The sequence below is a fragment of the Phycodurus eques genome, chromosome 23 (genome assembly GCF_024500275.1).
Source record: "Phycodurus eques isolate BA_2022a chromosome 23, UOR_Pequ_1.1, whole genome shotgun sequence".
Lineage (NCBI taxonomy): Eukaryota > Metazoa > Chordata > Actinopteri > Syngnathiformes > Syngnathidae > Phycodurus > Phycodurus eques.
In genome coordinates this window covers 6,428,530-6,452,154 of record NC_084547.1, presented here as the reverse complement: position 1 = coordinate 6,452,154, position 23,625 = coordinate 6,428,530, and the positions used below count along the sequence as shown (strand labels likewise).

General features: G+C 44.2%; 1 protein-coding gene across 13 annotated transcripts in view; it reads left to right on the top strand.

The window, feature by feature from the left end:
• The window catches only part of LOC133397963 (neurexin-2-like), a 249,840-nt gene that overhangs the window by 64,374 nt on the left and 161,841 nt on the right, over positions 1-23,625 (top strand). For 11 of the 13 annotated variants that reach the window (XR_009767706.1, XR_009767707.1, XR_009767708.1 and 8 more), the window contains exons 4-5: positions 8,520-8,549; positions 19,694-19,711. The exons of 1 other annotated variant lie outside the window; for it this stretch is intronic. Coding sequence is in view for 9 of the 12 variants with exons in the window: in XM_061669451.1 (XP_061525435.1) it covers positions 8,520-8,549; positions 19,694-19,711 (48 nt within the window). In the remaining 3 variants the exon portion in view is untranslated. The remainder of the gene's footprint in view (positions 1-8,519; positions 8,550-19,693; positions 19,712-23,625) is intronic. One more of the 13 variants, XM_061669453.1, reaches the window with a different exon arrangement.

The window sequence follows — 23,625 nt, the reverse complement described above, 5'->3', positions numbered from 1 at the left end:
TGCTCCCCATGATGCAGGTTTGGTGCATTTACAGGCTGATGGGGCGTGCACTTATGTTCCACATGGAGCAATTTCATCTTCACGTGATAATTACAATCATTACACGAGAAAACTCTCACAGCGCACGACCAAAGAAAGTATATATTTTGAAATCATGATGATCTCGTTTCAACTGACTTAGTATGAAATCTTTCCGTTGAATTGATGAGAACAAGTAAATACACAGGTTAATTGTACCTTCTACAATCTCGTGGACGAGCATTTAACATCGAACAGGGACGCATCAGTTGTAGAAGATAAATACTTTTCAGACCCATTAAGCCATGTAAACAAGCCAACGTTAGCCATGGCTGCTATGTCGGTAGCACGACTTATTAATAACAGTGTTATTAGAACACTAAATGTTGTTGGTTTGAAGTTTCATCTTTAGGAATATACAACCAATTAAAATGGAACAGAGATGATAAGTTGACCTCTCGAGTTGAAATGTTGCTAATTCCACGTCGCTTATTTATTTTTAAATCTTCCAAAGGTAGATATTACAATATAGCTATAGCAAAGCTCCTGAAACCCAAGCTAACAGGTCACTGCGAGGCTGCAGGGGTGTGAGTGCGCGGCAAATGATTGACACACTTCGGTCCCTGATTGGTTATTCTTCCTCAGGCGGGGTGGTTTCCAGATGGGTCCGGAGAGGGATGATTTGAACCCGAACTGAACATAGTTAATATGTACAAAAGTGGCCGTTGAGGGATTGCATTACAAGATTCCAACAGACAGAAACGAGGATAAGGAGGGGAACCTACTATAGCACGTGAGTAATGGACCCATTTGTTCTACAGTAGCTGTTGATGTGTCCAGGCGTCTGCGCCGGCGGTGGGACAACGTTGCCGAAGAGATAACGAAACCCCGTCGAGGTAACTGGCAGCTGTGCGGGACTTCAAGCCCGAAGCACTTTGGAGTTTGTGTGTTTTGCGCTCTGCCGCCCCTCCTCGCCCGCCTCCCCTCCCCTCCCCTTCCCTTCCCTTCCCCTGGCGGTGACATTTTCCGAAGACGCACGAAGCCATGAATGAGAACGAGGGGGGCTCTTTGGCACGCGTGTCAGCAGAGTGGCCTGCCGGAGCGAGATAAGACGAGGGGAGGCCGCCCACGTGCGCGCTCATGCCCTCTCGCGTGCACTTTGGCCACGTCGGGGGGTTAGGAAGGATTTAAGAGTTGTGGGCATGTGGTTGCGGAAACATTTGATCGAAGTTTCACGTTCAAATCTGCCTCGGCTCAAGCAATACGTTTGCAGGTTGCATCGCATCACACACTTTGCGCCATCAGATTGGGAGTGTTTCCTCCCCGATATCCAATTTGGAGTGATTATCACACGCACGCACGCACGCACACACACACACACACTAGCGGAAACACACACCTGTTACATAGCACGCTGGAGTGCACTCTGTTACCACTTTATTTATTTTTGGGAGGCTTTTTGCTTGGCACAGCGCCTGGAGAACGGCAGATGCAGTAGCCATATCGCAAGGCTGGGGGGTCGATCGTGGCGATGAAGTTGTGACAAGACCCCCGGCGCCTCCTCCCTTTCACTTTGAAGGAAAACAGTCAATGAATGCAAATAAGTCCGAAAAGCTGCCAGCTCATTAAGAGAATGCTACGATTATCTCTGAAAGACGTATTGATTTGGATCTCGGTTTCTAAGCGATGACTATTATTAATCTCTGTCCCGCTTTCAACTGCGACCTTTAACTGACGCTTTTAATTAAAGGAGCATCTGTTGGAATTGTAATCCACACATTGTAATTAAACAGCACAGCCGTAGAGCAACGGGGGTCATGGGCCAGGTAGTCGAGGTCGATAGTCAAGGAAAAATCTTGCTTCGCTCCGTCAAATCTACAATCCGATTGATTTTGATGCAAAGGAGATGTACACTTTGTCTTGTGACCATAATTAATCTTTTTATAGGCCCGCATAACTTCTAATAACTAAAGGAGGGCCACATTAGCATTCATGTAACATCATGGAATTAAGTGTTCATTCATCCTCGCACAGGCTTTATTCATTCATTAAATTATTTTTATTGTTACGCTGGCTTGAGAGCAAACTGTAAAGTTGAGTAAAAGTGCTGAGACTGTGATGGAATTATCAGCACGGAAGTGTCTGCACATCTTCAATTTATGACCTCACAATTTGAAGTCGCACGTTACTTTCTTTCTCTCGTGTGTTCAGTGGTGCGTGTTGGTGGTGGCACTGGAGAAAAATAACGGCGTTGAGGTTAAGACACCCGCAAAGGATGCAAGAACCGAAACATCAGATGGGGCGGTTTCCTCATCACGCTTGATGTGACGTGATGAAGTTGTGACAGATGGGGAACAGTTCCGTTGAGCGTGGCCCAACCGTTTCTTATTGAACAATCCTCACAGAAAAACATCAATGACCACAATATTATTGACTGGTGATGACATCACTCTAGAGCGCATCAGTGGTCCGCGGAAATGATCCAAAATTGCACTTTACTAGGCAGAAAATTATTTCCTACAAATAATGTATCTGTACCCATCTTTGCTAGTGATGTACAGTGACAGGCACAACATTAAATGCTTTTCCACTCCATGGCAATTAACCTGCTTATCCACTCATACAATAAAACTTAGACAAATACTACCAAATAATTGCGAAGGGGATTGAGACGTTTTTAGGGTACCTTCAGCCCCCCCCACCCCCCCTCCCCCTAGGCCTAGTGACGCCCCTGGTTTGTTTAATAACGCCTACATCTGGATATTAGACACAAATATGTCAAAAACCACAAAATAAAAATGCAGTTTTGAAGGAAAACTAAAGTTGAGATGAGTCCAGCGGCACGTGTGCTCTCTGGAAACCATCATTTAAAAACGAAGGATTTCAGTACTCTACCAATTACGGTACGTTATTTCTTTGTACATTCCATTAAAAATATTCTGACTCCCCACATGGATACTGGTTGTCCTGTTGCCATGCCAACAAGGGACTGTTGTGTATTTGTGCTGTGCACACATTGTCCATCCATGTATACTACTCACCGCATGTGCAACTTTAAACCTCTCTTTGGCAACTGGCCTTTTGTATTGTTAGCCATTCACAAATAGGCACTCGGGATTTGTTGGTCCCCTTTTATGCGAGTGCTCCTTTTCCCCTGCTCCCGTCATACGTGAAAAGGCATTCTGCACAGAGCTGGCCTATTTCACACAACAGCGGCACCAGACGTCTCCGCCATTGTGTCGCGCGGTGTCGGAATATTTGTTTACAAGCTTCAGTGCCGTTTAATTTTCTTGTGATCAGCTCGCTTTCATCTCTGCTTTGCCGCCGCTGGCTGCAACTTGGGCTCCGTTCGTTTGAATGTATGCGCACAACTTCTTTCTTGCGTTCATCTCCTTTAACTCATTCGGGAAGCCAACAGTGGGGCGTTTTGAGCTAATAACCCAAATTGCCAAAGTGAGATTTAATATGCACGTCACCTTTACAATAATAATCTTACCTTTTCGAAACATGGACATTATGCTCAGTCTACCAGTAATTTTGATCAAGTTGTTGTTTTCCACCTGAAATTGGCAAATGGGCAAACAATTCTAATTGAATTCTAATCCAGCATCACTGCAGTCAGGGCGATCTCCTGGTGTTCACCCGGCCAACAAACTTGAGTGCATTTTCCCAGCTGGAAGACATTAATTTCCCATTATGGGATCTTGCCACTCCCTGACATCAAATAAATAAAGAGAACAGAGGATCTCACCCAGGCAAGGCGCAATACACCAGGAAATTCGACGTGATTTTAGTCACCGCCGCGGTGCTCGCGGAGGGGAACGCGACTCGAGCCGCTAAACGCTGGCTGAGGGGGGAGAGAGTTGTCAAAATGAAATATTAAACATCAACAACGGCTCAAGGCGAAGTGTCGCTGTTCACGTATGAGTCTCTCCGATTGGAGCTTCCACGGGTGAGAGGAGGAGTGAAAGCTACTTTTGCCGCAAAGGTGAGTGAGACCAAAAAGATCCGTGACACCCACAGTCAAGAGGAATAGCGTCACTTCTTTAAATATTTAGCGTGGCTATCGCGCCGTGCTACAACTAAGCTGAAGGAACTGCAGTTCCCCTCAAATCCTGTAGGAGGGTTTCGGCCGGCGGCCAAGAAATGAAGGAGAAGTCCGCCTCCTTGCTGCTCATATTGCACATACGGAGTTGAAATGCATTGATCGCTTTTGTATTGAAAGTGTGAAGAACGTCCTCCCGGCTAACGACCCTGTCAGCCCCTCCATCACATCTGACACCACAATTACCGCTTTCCAGGGAGCGAAGAAGGGGAAAACAGAAACGAAGTTGGAAGGATGCATTTTCTTGCCCGCTCTCTGCTCTCAGACCCCACAAATGAGCATGAATCCAGAAGTGGCAATCAGAGGCATTCAGTCCATGAAATTGCCTGAGCGGAAAGGCCGACTGGACCACTCGTGGGACGTCGCATCTGTGTTGCTGCAGGCCGGGGAAAATGAGGAGGGGGTAAAGGGAGAGAGGTGGGCCGTATTGGCGGGGACTCCAGCTCTCGCTTGGGAACAATGATTAGTTGCGACCTCATAAATGAAAGGAGAATAGAGGTCAGAGGGGGAACTTATTGGTTTTTGCCAGATAAACTGTGGCTTCTGCAGGCCACAAACCGACGACATTCAACGGAAAAGCGCACACAGATTCCGGAGACATCCACGGGCTTCATTTCCCAGAAACGTGGGCGTGGCTCTTGCTTTCAACCCGTTCGTCCCACTGAGCATCTTCTGTCTCCCTGCTGCAAATGATCCTCAGCGTCGATATCATCAATATCCCCGTAGTGTGTTAAAAGCTGAAATTAGTCGGAGCTCTCTGGCTCGCCGACATATGGAGGTCCTACTTATTTATGAACTGCTTCATTACGACGCGAGAGGCAGATGCTCGCTTCTCTTTCCTCTCGCTAGTCTCCGGGTGAGGAAGTTTATTTTTCCAGACGGATCCCGTGACATATTAGCTGTGTTTTAATGAACACAATGTGTGTGTCAAAATGATTCACTCGGCATTGCGCAGTTAATTAGGAGATGTGCGGGAGCAGAGGAGAAGCTTGCTTTTCTTTTGTGTCTCAACCTCATCACAAAACATTCACACGTAATGACAAAAAACAAACAAATCTTTTATTTATCTTGAGCTTACACCAATCACATACTCTGACACTGACATTTTGAGTGTTTTGGATTCATCCTTCACGTTTCTGTTGGCATACGCATTCTTAATTACGGTGCGCTGCTGTCTAATGGAAGCTTTAAATACAGCGGGGCATATGCTGAGAGGGTCTCCGAACAACTTAGCGCATCACTCCTGACAGATGATGGCGGCTGCAGCTGCGTAAAGTGGAAAGTGACCATCAAGATTTAATGACTCGCTCGGGCGGGCTTAAGTGTCTTTCCAGGGGGAGGGGTCAATAGTTCCCTTTGGAATTCCAGGGGAAACACACAAAGTCCAATGCGTGTTTCCACCAAACCAAATGAGAAGCATGCTTTTAGAATTGCATGTACACACGTTGACTGCTGATATACTTCTTTATAACCCAGAAAGGAGAAAACATTCACTTGTTTGCACATTCATTCATTCTTCAAACTGTTGCAATAATTCATCTGTGTGATACATTATTTCACAGGCGCATCATTAGTACCTAATGTAACTTCAAAAGGTTAATCCTCAGCTGTGAAAATGCACGTTTTCTATTGAGGTTATAGTGTGTGCTGCTTGAACCGTTACAAAAAAATAAATCATAATAATTATGAAAAAGTGCGAGGCCTGAGTTGATTGACTGGACCTTTATAGAATGTACATGATATAATGTGTATACTTACAAATAAAGTATGTTGGCAAATGTGAGGAGTCGTGAAGTATAGCATGTAACTTTAGAAACTGCGCACTCTGTCAATAATTTAAAAGAGCCCTTTAACACGATTCTATAACGCTGGATATTTCACCTCTCACTATCGCAACCTTTTGAATTATTACAGCACTTTAAATTCGAGCGGTCTCCACATTACTTAAGCTCTGAAAAGACACTACATGCAATATAAATGAGCCTGCTGAGAGGAATTTGTATTCACTTTCCATAAGAACTATGTTTCAACAAATGCCTTACAAACGGCGTGTGAGCGCTGCCGGCACCTTTGGATCACGCGAGACATACCGCAATGATTACACAATGAAACTTTAACTGTGCTCAGCCCGCTGATTTGTCGATGCTGTCTCCTTTTTATAACACACACCAAGGGTGCAGCAACCTCTCGTTTTCCCCTTCTTGTCTTAGTCGACGTGACTTTTACAAACGTGCTCTAGCTATTTCTGGCCTTTTGGCCACGCTTTGAATGGCGGAATACATGATGAACGTTTCCTCGCTGGCGTGTCATCATACCATTTGGGCGTAAAGAGGAAGATTAAGCGCAAGTATGTAAAGCGTGGCGGCCATATGCTGCAGAGAGCCCTCGGAGGATGCTGTTGTTTAACATGCCAGCCCATCGCCACGGGGGGCCTGGGAAGTAAACACGCCGCAGACGCGGTCCATGCGTCCATCTGAGAGACGATGGCGGATGAAGGGAGCAGAAGGAAAGCAGGCGGGGCAGAAGCAAGGGATTAGCGCGAGTGTGTGTTGAGACTCAACACATCTGTTGTGCGTTTACGTCTTTATGTCTCGGGGACAGTTGTGATGCCTTAATATCGGCAAGGTCAAGGAAGAACACGCTGTACCAATTCTCCATGACAACAGAGATGCCGTTCAACAACCTACTGTCGTTTTGTCATGTTTTTCACATCATATTTGGCTCATCCCTCCGTTCTTGCTTCCCTCCCTGGCTTGGCCAATTTATAACAGTTTGCTATGCAGCGAAAGTGCCTCCGTCTCGTCGCTGGAGACTTTGCCTTATCTACCTGATGGATTGTGAGCAAGGGAAGAAAAACAGAGGGTGGTGGACTGACTATGATTGGAATCCTTGTAAAGGGTTAACAGAAACCCGGACCGCGGTCAGCGAAAGAAAACACCCCGCCCGTGTATTTATTCGGCCTCTGTTTGAGAAGAGGGCTTTGGAAACTCAAATAATTGTGATTTGAGCCTTTGTGCTTCAATTCGGACGGTTTCATGTGTCTTGTTTGTGCCCTGTGATTGTCGGCGAGAACCCTTTAGTGCAAACGATGCCAATGTTTGGCGTCAATTGCTGACTTGGATCCATTTCCTTGCCATTTAGGCTCCTGTGGCAATGGCAGCAAGAGAAAGGCCAACCCTCCAATCAGCAATAGGTTTTATTTATCGATCGATCACTTGAAAGGTGTTGCCTCGTCGGTGCTTCCGGTAAGGCCGGCTCTTGAAAATATGTCCCGCCTGCAGTCAAATCCAATTGCTTTGTTTGCTTTTGTCGGATTTAAGGTTTGAATCCAACAATTGACTCCTCAAGACAGGCTCGTCCTACCTCGAGTAGTTGACTTTTATTTTTCCCACAGTCACGACGTGCTATTCCATATTAAATATTATAGTGTTTGCTTTTGGACCGCACTCAGCGTGCTGATAAAAGGTCATTATTTTGTGCAGTAGATTTAACTCCACAGAAACTGTAAGTCTTTGCGGGCTCTTTTTTATTTTGTATTTTTTTAATACCCCTGCAAAAGTGTGGCCGGGAGGTTGAATTAGTTTGGAATTTTGAGCTTTATGGACTCGTACTTATCTTGCCGTTCTAATAAGCTCAGAATCAGAATCATCTTTATTTGCCAAGTATGTCCAAAAAACACACAAAGAATTTGTCTCCGGTCGTTGGAGCCGCTCGAGTACGACAACAGACACTTTGGAGAAAAACAGTCACTGAGCAATAAAGGGTTGCTAGTTATCTGGCAATGCCGGAACATTTTATTTGCAGTTTTTTTGACAATTGTGCAAAAGATGCAGAGTCCTCTAGCACTTAGAGCAGTTCGAATGACTAATATTGCAATAGTCCGGTGCAATGACCATTGTGCGCTGCCTACAGTCAACCAAGTCGGTATTTTCGGCTGCGTTTGTTGTCTTTGACTCTGTATGAGCGTCCCGTTGGTTTCCTTCTCCTACAATTTGGGTGAAACGAGAGCAAATCTAGCTGAAGCCTTTTCTGCCAAACAGTTTTTTCTGTGTTCCATAAGTACTCCAGAGGGGGGAAAAAAGCATTTGTAAGAGCAACAGCCTTCGGGCGTTGCGCCAAATAAGAAAAATGCTTTTTTTTTTTCCAAAACCCTTCACACACTTCACTCAAAAAGTGTTTGCTTGTTTTCTGTTGGTAGTCTCTCTCTCTCTCTCTCTCTCTCTCTCTCTGTCCTTTTTCTGTTTTGATTTGAACTCTGACATCCAAGTCTGCCCCAGGATGTCTGTCACAAACTGCAGTCCAACGTTGTGACAATGCTTTTGTTCTTCCCGTGCCTTTTATGACCTTCTTTTTTCTTGCTCTTCCTGTTCTTTTTGTCTATTTGTTCCCTCTCAAGGTCTGGCGCACCTGACGTTAAACGACCAAGGTATGGGTTCATTCCTTTTTGTTTGGGTTCTCTTTTTCTTCCTTATTTGACTTCTGAGGATTTGACTCCTTGCCCTCAGCCCTTTGAACAACTTTTCTTTTTCTTGCCTTTCCTCTATCACATTCAAATCCTCCCTTTTTTTGACCCTTTGGTACATCTTCCCCAAATGCTCCCCACATCTCATTTTGGTTGTCCCGCTCCTCCGCCCTCTCATTGTGTTTTTCCACCAATGTGTGTCCCGCCACTTGTCCTGTCCTATGGCTAACGTCCTGGACCTTCACCCCTGACCAACTTTGACCCTGATGACTTCACCCTGGGGCTGAAGGTAACACTCTTCTGCTTCTAAAAATGAAAGAAAAAGATGGTTTCATTGAGAATGTCTTTGCTGGTCATTCACTGACACTTCAAGGTAAACATGTTTGTGTAGAATGTGCAGAGTTGTCATCGCCACTCTGCTGACATTCCCATTGTTTGGCAATCCTGTGAATTTAAAGGGCTCCAATTCAGGTTCTCGAGATACCTCATTTTATAGCTGCTAGATTCGAAAAGAAAACACGTCTGCTGTTGTGATGTTTCTGATAACGATGTTTTCATGTCGAGTTCATTTATCGTGCACTCCAGCTAGCTGTTTGTCAGAAGTGTTCAAAGCATTTGTGACTGACTTTCTTGTTTTGTTTTTGATTTATTTCTTTATTTACACCGTGCTCCAGTTCCAGTGGCTACACTTGCTTATGGTTCTCTCCTTCTGTTGACCTTTCTGTGCTGCTGGCCTCCAAGTGAGGACTATCTCCTCCTCTGAGTTTTGCTCTTCTCATTTGTCGACCTTTCTACGCCACCGGACGCTCAGTCAGAATTGTCCGCGGGAAAAGAAAAAGGCCGAGTTCATGAAATCGAAAGGAGTGAACAAGAGCAGGAGTCAGTGAGTGTTCTGACCTTTGCTGCTGTGGGAGAAAAAAAAAAAAAAAGAAGCTTCCTCTGTTCTATTATTGCGGTGCATGATTCATGCGGGCAAACATCACTTTGCTTCAACTCCAAGCCTTCAGTTTCGAGCCTCATTCACGCAGACGCGAAAACACAAGCACTGAATCAGTCCGACAGCACTTTAAAAGGACCTGCTGGACAGATTATGTCGTCGAGCTATTGACCATTTGAATAAACCCGCCTTCTGCCTCCTATATGCTCGTCTTTATGGTTGTAAAGTGACTGAACCTACATAGGATTTGCCCTTGAAACTTTATCGTTCGTGGTTAAAGCTTACGTCAGCCAAACGGTCCGGCACACTTCAACAACAATTCCACTAAACCCAAATTCGGTACATGTGAACCAGAGGTGGGAGTAAGTCACATATGTGCAAGTCACAAGCGAGTCTCAAGACACTGCGCGGGGTTTTTTGTTTTTTTTGGGGGGGGGACAAAAAAAACAAAAACAGTCAAGTCACTATTTGGTTGAAGCAAGTCGAAAGTCGTCATACAATATTGCTGCAAGTCGCAACATATATGGCAGTGGTAATAAAATGTGTCACACTTTTTACACTAAAAAAGTATTCACATCCTACAAAAGTTAAACAACAGATTACGATTGATTGAATTTATTGGACTGAATTGTTTGAAAGATGTATTTCAAACTCAATTGAACAACTTTATTTCGGAACAAACTATGCTGTGTACTTTGTGATGACAGCCTTGCAACTCCTACGGTTCTTCAGCGAACACAATTAAGCAAAAGCCAAGACTGTTTTCTGTTGTTCAAATATCATTAGAAGTGTACCCAATAGGCTAATGGTGAATGAAATAGATTCAGAATTAAGGGAATAATTAATACATGCCATAAAAATGTTGCCATCCTTCAAAAAATCTGACTTCCTCCTGTCCTCTACTTCAATTAAATCACTCAGTCGGTGGTGTTCATTGATTTAAAAGCACTGACTATGGACAATTGACAGTTGTCAATTAAAGGTTATGTTTCATGTGCTGTGGTCTCAATTTTAAAAACTGCAGACAGCTTTATCACAGAGGCGACAACAGATGACATTTTAATGGTGAAACTTCAGTAAACACATTCAGAAGTGTGAAAATTATATTCAAACGTAGCTACTCACAATTTGTACTGTACTTACTAATAGTGGAAGTTACTTTTGTCAACATTTTTATCACCGTTATCGTAACGCAAAGTGATCCCATACAGCAGACCTACACCGCGAACTTCTCCACACTTTTTCTTTTTGGGGGGAATCTCCGCAATGCTAGCAATGCCGCTTCACTTCTTCTGCGGTTGGCATTATCTTTGAGATGCAACTTTCTGCTCTCGATTGCATAAGAGAAAGACAGGGAAAAAAAGAGAGACTCTTGTGTGCCTATAAACCGAAACGAAAGGTTCGGTCAATTGTCATAAAATGTCCCACCCCAATTACGTTACTCAGCTGTACTAAAATTACATCATTTTTATTTTTAATAGGCCCAAACCAGTCCATGAAACTTAATATTTAACCAGCTAGCTAAACTGTTCAATTAGCTTACCTGCCTTTGTGAGTTTTGTAGTGATGGATGAAGTTTGACGTCGTCACAAGTTACAAGGCACGCAGGTTGCCATCCCCTTTTTGCAGACTGCATCAACAACATAAAATCCTTCAATCCAAATTGTATTATCTTTGGAGCTCCTTCCATTGTTGTTCATGCAGGTGGCTACATCACACTGGCAAGTGCGCAACAACGCAGACTGTGTTGCCAGGTTGGCGCGAATGACCTGCCAAGGCGTTTCTTACTTTATATATATATATATATATATATATAAAAAAGCAAACTGTCTCAATCGAAAATGCAGATTTCCAACTCTATACGAGATGACTTGTCAAGTAATGTAGTTCAAGTCAAAGTCAAGTCAAGTCTCTTGGCTACCAAGTCAAAGTCTTTCTGAAGTATTTGGCAAGCAAGTCATAAATCTGGCAACTCGAGTCGACTTGAGTTAAGTCATTTGACTCGAGTCCCCCCCCCCATCTCTGACGTGAACATACATTTTACACAATTGAACGATTATAACCAACAACAGCAACCCAAGCTCCTTGCAGCCAGCCCGCCCGTAACGTCTCCGTTTTCCACCTAATGTAATCCATAAAAGACCGCTCGGGTTGTTTACCGTATTTCAGATCAAATCTTGTCGACATCCAGATAATGGAAAGTACCAGATGAATGTGAAATCCCACATTAGGACATTATTGATCCGAAGGGCTTGGTACCAACATGTATGGGACCCGTTTCAAGCGACATGAACTCACAAGGCGGCTAACTTGGACAAAGGACGCATGCAAATACAAATTGGTTCTACAGAGAACCAGCTGATTATTCATTGAACATTGCCCAGCCAACCATTTAAATTAATCACCTTGTTTCCAGGTTTAATATGGTTTGTTCCCATGCGGCTAGACCAAAAAGGGTAGGGGGTGAATCAATAAACCTATTTAGGAGCTTTGACGCTTTAGCAAATTGCCTGCTTTTTTTGTCTGAAGAATTTTCTGCGCCCCTCGGATGCATGTGCGCACACGTGAAGCCGAGGTAGCAGCCGTGCGTTTAACGGAGGCCGTGGCCACCGTTAATGATCACGAGCGGTCACGTCAGCCGTCACATAACGGGGCCAGGAAAATCAATGTCAAGTCTCCTCCGAGCCGCGGCTGTCCTTCACTGCCGATGCAAGGACGAACCCCAGGCCTCTGTCACCGCTGATCTCTATCTTGCGGGCGGGAGGACCATTTCCTCCACCACACGCTGGGCAGACAACTGATTATATTAAATGGCCACCGTTTCCCTCGAAAAAAGACAGCTCTTTTTATGAATACCCCTGTTAATATTGCCATATAAAATACAGTTCCTCTTAATATGTTTATTATTTGTGCTTGTAGTTTGCAGTGTTGTAAAACTGCATTGCATGACACCGAGTGATTTTCTAATATGGTTATATAAGGTAGATATATAATATAAAATATAATAATGTACCATAATAGTTTGTGTTATTGAAGCTCATCAGATGAAATGTGTGGCCTGCGAGTGTATTCAGTCAAATCAATGTAGAGATATTGTTTGTAATTCAGTGCCCTGTCATTGAGGTTTGGAGTCAGCGGACTCTGAGGTGTTCATGTGTAACAGTTGCCCTGAAGCTGTGCTTGGCAAAGTTATTGTTTTTAATAAATCAATCAATCAACAATTAAGTCAAAAAAAAATATATCCTGTTATTTAAAGGAAGCAAATTACTGCCATTTCCACACTCTGGGATTGCAGATCCTTTTCTCTCACGGTCCATTTGGTTTCAATGCAAATGATGCCGAAATGTCTCCCGTTTCAGAGGCCAGGTCGATGCATACTGAGAATTAAATTAAGCGAGCCCTGTGAGAGAGTCTCCCGGCAGGTCTAATGTAGATCTCCTTGAAGATACCGCAGGGAAAATGAACGGAGTATCGAGCTTGATCTGTATCTAACCCGCAATGTAATAGACTAGGTCTAGGTCACGATAGCCATCGAGCTCGGAGCTCACTGAGGGCAGTTTATAGACTCGCAGTTTGTGCGCAGGATGGACACAACAGCTCTTCATTCATTTTAGATTTGATAGAAATCCTGTAACAGCAGGGATTATTTCAATATTTGCTACATTAAGCACATTCCCCCAAATTCAATGCCTTTTAATTCCTTTTGCTAAAAGAAGGGCATAAAAGTGAATTCAAAAGTTTCTACATTTCCAACTTGTGTAATTACCAATTTCAAGAGTTCATTATTGTGGCCGGTGCTATACAGGTAGCCCATTTAAATGCCATAATTACTGATGCTGATTGACAGGGCTGGGTGGAGGCTGCCCCGCGGGACCTCGAGCGGCGAGCTGTCTGAAGGTCGTTGCCGGTCGGGCGGGCGGGCTGCCACTCTTAGAACAGTGGGAAGCACGCGTGGCGTTTCCGAGGAGAGTCACGCGGCATTATTGGCAGCCTCGCTTGGAGAAAGTGACAGCGTGGATCACGCGCGAGGCGAACACCCACTTCAACTTCACACTCGCTCCAAGACAGGTTTTCGCAATAGATGCTCCCGTTGGCACGTTTTAGGCACTGCCCGGGACAATAACAACATCGTTATCATCAAATAATGTCTACTTTTGAGTCAGATTCACAAAGGAAGAATAAATAAGAAATAAATAATTTGAAGGTAAAAGACACTGTTAAAGATAAAAACGAAATTTTTTTTTTGAAAGTCTTGAAATTTGACATAACCATAGAGAAGATTGTTGTTAACAACACTGCTAAATTAGAATGATTTAAAAAATTAATTTAAAAAAAATTGCCAAACAAATAAAATGAGGCCTCAACATCATGAAAAGAAACATGACCCCCTCAACTGTCAACTGTTCAGCAAATATCTCTGCTACGACCTGGAAAAATGCATGCGACTGCATCGGGCATCTTTCTTATGCCTTCACAAAACTAGATGTCGAAGCTGCAAAAATATAATAATTCCACTGGGTTGTCACACCACAAAAACGAAGCACTCCAAAGCGGCCACGCCAGCCCGAAGCCACACACAGGTTGTCTAATCGTACTTTCAAACAACAACAACAACAACAACAACAAACACCTCCTTGCTCTTCCACATTTAGGTGATGCACACTGGTATTTTAGTTACATTCATTCCTTTCCCGTACCGCTTCTCCTCACTAGGGTGGCGGGCGTGCTGGAGCCTATCCCAGCGAACTCTGTGCGAGAGGCGGGGTACACCCTGAACCGATCGCCAGCCAATCGCAGGGCACATATAAACAAACAAGCATTCGCACTCACATTCACATGCATGGTTTTGGGATGTGGGAGGAAACCCACACAGGCAGAGCGAGAACATGCAAACTCCACCCAGGCGAGGCCAGATTTGAACCCGGGTCCTCAGAACGGTGAGGCAGAGGCGCTAACCAGTCGTCCACCGTGCCGCCCCAGCGCAGATAATTACTGCTATTTTATTTTTTATTTTTTATATATCGTACGACAATATCACCATTTCTCAAATGTTAAAACACACACGCACACACACCGACATGCAGCATTTCACCAGAACTTAATCAAATTTGGCCAGTGGGGCATCCATCTCGAGGGCAGTGCGGTTGGAGTGTGGATATTGGATCCAGGTTGGGTTTTTACAAGTCGTAATTAAGGCCACTGGGGCGGTGGGGGGTGCGTGAGTTGGGTGACATAGCGTGAGATGGAGGTATATACCAGATAAGGCGGCAAGGTGAGGAAAGCTGTTTGGATGACTAATGACTCACAGAAATAAATAAAGACAAAAGCAACGATTGCGTTTGCTTTACAGGGAAAACCCATTCAACGAGGGATCGCAACGCGCATCTTTTCATTTAGCACTTCATTAATTGTAACAGTTTTCCAAAAGAACCTTCAAGGGCACCATATTGTCCCTTGCTAGGGTGCTCATGCTCGAAATATCATTTTTATGAAATAAATAGAAATTGGACACATTTTGAAGATGAAATTAGAGCAACAGTTGAATGGTTGCAATTTTATTTTGTCGAACCTTTATTGTTATGAATGATAGCATAACATGTCACCAAAAACACCAGCTAATAACACTGAATAAGACGGGGAGACAAGAACCAGTCATGTCACTTTACTCTCCACATCCAAACGGAGCGCTTTTACGTCTCAGCAGGCGTTCAAGCCAACGATTCCCTTTTCGTCTTTCATCTCCTGCGCCTCCCTTGAAGATACACATTCCTGGTGAACGTTTCCCGCTTGCGGGATCTTTTGAGGTTATGCTCGTCATCCGCTCCCATTCATTTGAATTGAACCTGCCGTGATCTTCGCTGGCGACAGCGAATGCAAGCTTTGCTATTTCATCCACTGTTGCATCCTAAATGATGAATATAGTTCAGCATTGTTGTAAACCACAATGTATGTCTACTTTCGAGACTGTACTTTTATGGCCCGGCGACCGGAAATGCTGAGTTGTGTAGCTGCATACCGAACACTAAGTGGGCAGGTGCTAGATTCATTTATAAAAGCACGCCAAACTGTGGGCGATTTCAAACCCGGCTGTTTTTCAAGCCTTATGCCGTTGATTGACTTTTTGTATTCAATGGACGAACCGCAGATGTCAAACTTAAACCACGTCACAGACTCAATATTGACCGATGTTCCGCATAAAACAGTCGGATTAAAAATGGATTCTGAAGGAAGGGGACCCTTAGGTGTATTTTTGACATGCTCATGATAAGCCCACCCACACGGAAGTTATGAATACTCACACTGTGCAATAAACGGTTCCTGGCCAGGATTTTAGAGCTCTCATACCGAACGGAAATGGAGATTGCAGCTAAATTGACAGTTGGAGAAGGAACTTAATGTCCGTTCATTTAATACTCTTACGAGGGGGAAAAACACTCGAGGGCTGACTGAAATGTAAAGTCATGCGCAAAAATAATTGCTCTGACTTCCCCTCTCCTGCAGGAATGTGATGTTGCTACATTTAGTAAATAAAAAGGAAGAAGTTAATCCCTTCAGTGAGAGAGGAGGAAGGCCTAATGAAATACGGGGACACACAAATTAGACTTCTAATTGAATAAAGAGGATTTCGAGAAGGGCGAGCATATTAAGATGCGGTATGTGGAGATGAAACCCTCATAAAGCAGTGCAAGAGGAGACCTTAGGGAGACGCTATGTCACTCCTACGTTTGCATGTCTTCATTTCACCATACCCAATGTCTTAGTCACCTCAAAGGAGTAGAGTTAGTTCCCGAAATGAGCAAATGGCGGTTTTATTTGTTTTGAAATGCTCGGAATCGTGGAAAGCACATTGAGTTACCTTGTGTATGAAATGTGCGACATCAATACATTTGCTTTGCTTTGCTTAAATACAAAACTGATAGCAAAGAAAAGAGGTTTCGATGAAAACTCTACATTTGATGCCAGGCAAAGTAGTCCACACCTCAGCTCACCTCACACGGCAACATTTTTTTTTTTTTTTTTTTTGTGAGCGGTTTTGTGCTTGCTAGAGCAGGCGAGCAGAGGCAATGAGGCAAGTGGAATAGCATTAGAGCCTCTTGTCGGAAATTGCAATCCACGGAGCAGATTAACTGTATTCATTTGTATTATTATCTGTGGTTCTCCTCATTGTTTTTCAATATTTTTTTCAGTGATGAAACAAATTTCAAATTTTCCAAAAACTAAAATAACAACACACTCGGGCTGTAACTCACATCCCCAGTTATAACCCCTCCGACCCAGCCAATTAATTGGTAGATTAATCAACTAATAGCGATCTCAAATGAGTCATTTAATCAAGCATTGGAGTTGTAACCACACGCCATTAACCCAGGTGGAGCAGTACAGCATGAGCCCAAAAGTCAAAGCTCGGATCGCAGGCCACTCCAGCAAATGCACACGAGAACCTTCGAAGTGCCCTTCGTCTTTGTATTGTGTCCGTCTATTCAGTACATCCCTGCATTCTCGCGACTTTTTCCCTCAACAAATTCTTGATTTCAAGCTCGTGCATAATTGCTGGGAGCTTTCAAGCAGCCTCTGACAGGCATCTTTTAGGGATTACTTATCGCGTTCCTTCCCACGATGAGACACTTTGAAGCGTTTGTGAACAGGAAGTGTCCGACGAGCAAGTGATTTAATTTGTTGACACTATGGACTGGCCATCAGTGAATTGCAACATTGAAAAAAGAAAACAGTGCGCTGTTCATTGTGAGCTATTTAAAGGAGCTTTTACGAGAAGCTTTGTGCCAAAATCGTGAAAATCTAGTGTGCCCCTTTTTTTATGCTCTTGTTCTCACGGACAAAAACATGACAAGGTTGACAGTTTAATACCAAAGTCTGAGTGACACTGCTCTTTGGCCATTTGAATATTCATTCATGCAATTTCCATTTTGTTGTAAAGAGAAAAAAAACCATTTTGCATCACATGCAGCATTTCGTGTTCCACTTGACTGGCGGCTGGCTTAAATTACACATTGGCTTTCTGGCTGCAAATTGCAGACCACTTTAGTGAAAAGCGGGTAGAGGTTTTGGGGATGCAAAGAATTTCAGGAAATAAGATAGCAAATACGAACGGTTTTAAAACGAGGAGAGATGGAACCGATTGCTTGGATTCTACTTGTTTTAAAAAATCCTGCCGTGGACAAGCTCCAAGTGGATATGAGGGCTCCGGCGTCCTGTCGAGAACTACTTGATATCAGAGGAGAGGTATGAGCAAAGAGCAGCAAAAGGGGTTTTGGCAAATTAACAGGCTGCAGCCTCAGCATCGAGTCCGGGGGATTAGCGGGAGACTCGGGGTGGGTCCAGGCTGGTAACGGGAGCGCTGGTCAAACACTTGAAGTTTGGAGCACTGGGACAGATGCAGTGTCACTTAGATTTGCCAAATCGATATTGAATTGCAGGGGGAAGTATTACAATGCATTGATGAAACAATATTTTTACCCACACCGAATGAAAACGTCAAAGTGCATTGGTCTACTCCAACAAAACGATGAGCCATTGCCACCCTCAACTGCAGGCGTCTTTTCCAATAATCAGTCCCAACTTCCATCTTCCATCTTCCAAACTGAGCAGATTGTTTTTTTCTCCAGCAGGTGTTAAACTTGCGATCCGCTCTTTCCCGGCCTTATCGACTCAAGCGTCTCTACGTGTGACCTTACCGAGTCCACAAAGGCTCGTGGTAAAAGCAGTCGGCCGCCGGCTCCGGTCACGTGACGTGATGTAAACAAAGAGCGGCGCACACGCCATTTGGACTAGTTTCTGGCTTTTGCCACCATGACTGCTTTCTGTCTCGGATTGCGCTCCATTTGTAAAAGCCACACTGGCTGTTTTGATCACGTGTCCCCTTCCGTCTCGAGAGCCACTCAAGCTCGCTGGGAAGCGACCCACTGTGGGACGACGCAAGGCCAGCCGCTCAGCCGTGTCTCTGTGGCTGTTACCTGGCAACAGAGCTTCCTCCAGTCTCCTCTCACTGCAGTGGCATAGTAATAAATAACCATAGTAGTACTACTTTTCAGTGATTTCAAAGAAAGCGCTTGGCTTGGCCCAGCCCACGGACGCTGTCGTTTCACAAGGATGATACAGAATATCGTCAATAAAAAGGTGTGTTTAGACACAGCTGCCACGGAGGACAGCGTACAGCCTGAGAAGCCCCCTGCACTGCCGGCTGCCGCCCAAAAGACCGGAAGTGGCACGATGCTATACGATAGCGACCGTGCTTTCATTGTCTGCATTCCCCCACCCCCCACACACACACGACAGGCACATCCCGGTCACCTCCTCAAGCGTGTTGCAGCACGTCGGTCGATAGGGCAGCAGATAACGACACCCTGCAGCTGGCGATGTCTTTGTCAAAGTCCGTCCTAGTGAGAAAAGAGGCCTCGGAGACCGAGGCTTTCACGCTGTTTAAAGTGCATCTCACATCTCGGCTGGGACTTCGATGCTCCATGTCCTGGGACTGAAGGCTTTTTCTTGGACATGTTCATTTAGCCCCTGGGTTTGGCAGCATGTCCATTGGCCTTAGAAGCTTAGGCTGTAGGCAACTTCATTTCCAGATTGTTCAAGTTACAGCTTAAGTCTTCTTCAGGGAAGGGATCCACATTTGGGATTGAACTGATGCATGGTTCATGTTGCTGAGCGTTGGTGCAGTGGTGGGCGACGCTAATTTCACCTTGAGGAGTACTACAGCAATGTCTATTATTGCACTTTGACTGACAGTTACTCTTTCTAAGAGATATTCACTAAGTTGCTAAGAAACAATGCATACGGACATGATGTGTGGCCAAGAGCAATTAACATTTCATTGATTGAATTGCAGTTTAGTTTTGAGCTGTCATAATTAAAACATTATCCATGCTGTTAAATTCTGACTCTTTTGGGCAGAAATACATTGAATTGGGTTATATTGTGGTAAAGATAAGAGGAATATTGAACAAAAGTGAGGAATTTGAAAAAAATGTCCTTTTTGGATTTCTCTCTGCATATAACTCCAAATATAGGAAATACGAAGGCCGCCTTCATGTCTCATTGAGTGGCTTCCTGTGTGGAATAGTTGCACCACATTGGGCGTATGCATCTGATGTCCTCTAATATGTTGTTGAGGTGACGTAATCATCTTTCTTTTTTCTTCCTCTTTCAGGTGACTCATCTCAAAGCGGTAAGCCAAGTCATTTCTTACTCATTTCCTTTCTGTGCCATCATTGGCCCGTTGCCGTCAGTGACGACAGGGCGTCTTAATTACCGTTGTTGGACTTCTTGACCAGCAGCAGTGAGACGTACGAGTGAGCTTATTTTTCTGCCATTTTCAGAATGATCTCCTTTTTGAAGTTGTTCTTTCTTTATCCGCTTCCATACATTCACTTGGGCGTCGGGGGTGTTTACCATTTTTTTTATGCACGGTGACAACGTTGAATCGCCCCAATGTCCTCAAGCCTCGAGCTGCATTGCTTTCCAATGTAAATGTAAATTTCTGTGGTGTGCCGGAGCATGGGCGCTATTATGTGTTTCATTAATTTTGTTCACAAGGTTGTTAGGCCGGTGCGCTCTGTGTGGCTTTTGACTAACCAGAAACCAAACGTCTGTCCCATATTTTACTGTATGTGAGATATTTGCTGACACGTCACAGCAGACTAACTTTCTATTAGCATGTCGTTTGGATGGCGGGCTGGGGCAATCACGTCCGAGCAAGAGGCCCGGGATAGGATGATGGGACAGACAGACTAATGAAACGTATCGACGGCTCACTCAAAAACAGCGAGGAAAAAAGAAAACTTTTTTTTTTTTTTTTAGTAATTAGCTTCTTTTGGAGCTTAATAGTACGACTTACTGCAGTTTGCTGCACGTACTGAGCCAACAAGTCATACACATCACGTACGTTTTCCACCTTATTCAATCATGTATGAAAGCGCCGTCAAATGCATGTTTCTGAACACGTCGCAAATTTAGACATCTGTGCTTTGCAGGATAGGGACATGGAAGTCGTGTTGGATTAGTCCAAGTCTGTGTGCTGTGTGAACCGTCAAGAAAATCTTTGCATCTGCTTGGATTTATTTTAGTTAAAAAGGTTTTCTGCTTTCGCTTGTCTTCAAACCCTTGACTCCCACTTTGGTGGCTTTTGGGAAAGTTGAGTCCAATTACAGGCAGTTAATATTGCAGCTTTTGATTGACGCAGAGCGCATCCGGCTTTAGCGAGCAGGTCTAAATATTGTTCGTCAGCCAGGCTGAAAGCTGAGATCTTTATCCGCGTGCCTTTTCCACGCCATCAACTGACATTGAGAGAAAGGTAAACATCTTTCCATGCAGCTGCTCGTCTCAGCGTCCCGAAACAGTGTTCTCCACTCCATGGACGATTAGCATCTCTCGTTTCCCTTTTATTTCTTTCCCCCTCACCATTCCTCCAAAGCGAGGCGAGCGCCACAATAGCATTGGCCCGCTCGCCTCAGGAGGACACTAACGGAGGCGCACATCCACAATTTGGAAGATAAAATGAGGGATACAAGCGCTGTGCTGGGTGGAGGGCAGCACTTAGCAGAACACATTGTTTTCCTCTGCCTTCTCCCTACGGAACGGCAACAGTCAGACAAACCTCAAAAAGAAAAGTGGCGATGCTTGGAGCTGTTTGTTTTAAACCCCCAACATCTGGTATTATGCATTCATCCACAGTTGGGGAATTCATTCTTCTGCTCTGTAAGTCGCTTTATTTTGAGCTAACACAGGCACGGACGGGCAAGGCAAGGAACATCCCTGCCGTGAAGCCGAACATTCCTCATTTATGAACCGCTTTCATCACCTTGCACACTTTTAGTCAGACTCATAAAACCACTCTATTATCCAAGCAAATGTGAGTAATTATCTTCCCTGCCAGCTGATAACCAGCCCAGCCTGAAAGGGCCACAACCAAAGGGCCAACAACAGCCGAGTGTGTGGTCACATCTCCGTACCGGAGGAGGGTGCCAATGAGTTACCTCACTGTTCAAGGAGTCCAAGCTCTCAACGCCTCCTACAGGGAAGAAGACGTTGAGAAGAGCTGCTCGTTTGCTCCATTTCAGGTGTTATTTACGCCACCTGGTCCGCTGCGGTCTTCCACACAATGGAACCTCTTCCTGAACCAGGAAGTCTAGGATACATATATGTGTATATATAGTGTGCGCGTTGCTTTCCAAACAAGAACCGACTTTAAGAAAACAAATGTATTGGCTGCGCTCATGTACTGGTTACAACGAGAGGTGATTAATGAGGCCCGGTAGTCTTATCAGTGCAAACATGATGGGGTCACTTCCAGTCACATGGGGATTCATGGCTCGAGGTCCGATTACAAGACAATCGGTGAAAGAGGACCACTCGCATGTGTTCAAGACAATTACATTGTGAGTAATTAACATCGCTATATGGTCCAGGCACGATGAGTATTATAGATTTATGAAGCAAAGGTTTGATTGTCACTTGTCTTATATGTCCTTAACAGGCAACATGCAGACATTTTCCCTTTAAATACATGTGGAATTGTTTCAGTGAAGTATACTGTACCCTGCGGTGGTGATGACTTTTTACTCTGTGTGTGTGTGTGTGTGTGTGTGTGTCCGCGCGCGCATGCAGACCGATAAAGTGCTTGATAAATGCGCTTGTTAAAAAAGGGCAGGCGTCTGTGAAACGATCAACCAATTAAATGCAATGCTCCAAGGGACAGATGACAAAGTACTGTAAAAGTGCAGCCCCGCATAATGGATACATGCATGCATTAAACAATCGAGTACCAAGAAATAGGGGAAGGGGTTGGTATAAAAATCCCAACAAAAAGTCTTACATAAAAAAATAAAATAAAAATAAATGCTCCTTCCCCCATGTCAACTTGATTCTTTGAAAGCAAAATGTGCTCCGTTGAATGATATTATATTTGCATCTGCCCCCATGTAAGAGCTCAGCCATGTCACTAATGAATGTAGCTGCTGAGTGTTACCCAACGCCGTCAACTTCATCTTAGCCTCATTTTGTCTCCCTCATCTTTGTTTTCCGACGTCGTGTCCGCGGAACTCCGCAGTTTCGTCGTCATGGCGTATTGACGTCTTCGGAATGCGTGACCTTTGGTTTTGGGAGTTCAAGTGTCTCTCTGCAAAATGTAGCCGGACTTGACGTTTTTCTTTTTCATATTTTTATAACGCAAACAACTGTCATTGAAATAGAGGTGTGTGAGACCTTTCATACAGTGTATATTTTGCATTCCTTGTGTTAGGATTGAGCTTGCGATGTGCGAATGAAGAAGGCTTTTAGTTAAATCTTTTCACAAGTCAGGATGAACCATATGGAGACGAGACAAACAAGAACATTTAATTAAAATGTGTGTCCAGAAATAGCTTGCGACAATGTCACTGGCTGGGAATAGTTTAAATCCTCATTTGTAAATCCTGTGCGGCAACAGGAAGTCACCTAATTTTCAAGTGTGAAGGATGCAGATTTACTCCAGAGACATAACCCATATTTTTCCCCCTTTCCAATTGCATCCTTATCTTTATCTGCACGCATGTGTGTGACGACTCAAAATGCGCGGTGTGGATTTGTGTGTCGCCAAAGAGTGAATGGCGAGAGTCTTGGCAGTCAACGCTGTCCACACATTCACCGGCCACATGATTAAGAACACCTGCACGGATCCAATACAGGAGCCGATGGTAATAACACATTTATGAATGTGCTTTTAGTTTGCAGTGGTCTTGAGCTCACACTCAGGAGCGTGACTTAATGTGGATTTGAGGAAAGCGGGCGGTAAAGGAGAAGGATTGGGTGCATAACGCGATGATTGCCATGCCCAGCACTCTTAATGAGATGCAATACAGAGCTGATGTTGTAAGATTAGGCGGATTTAAGAGACACGAGCAGCCTTGCAGATCAGAGTTGAGTGAGAGCAGCGGCAGCGCAGGAGGGAGGACAGAGTAAAATACATGATTTATATATATATATATATATATATACACATTTATATATGTATATATTCATGACCATTTCATATTGTCCTATTTTGAACTATATATTATAAATGATAGCCATTTCCTCAATGCAAGTATATGCTTCCTTCCTTTG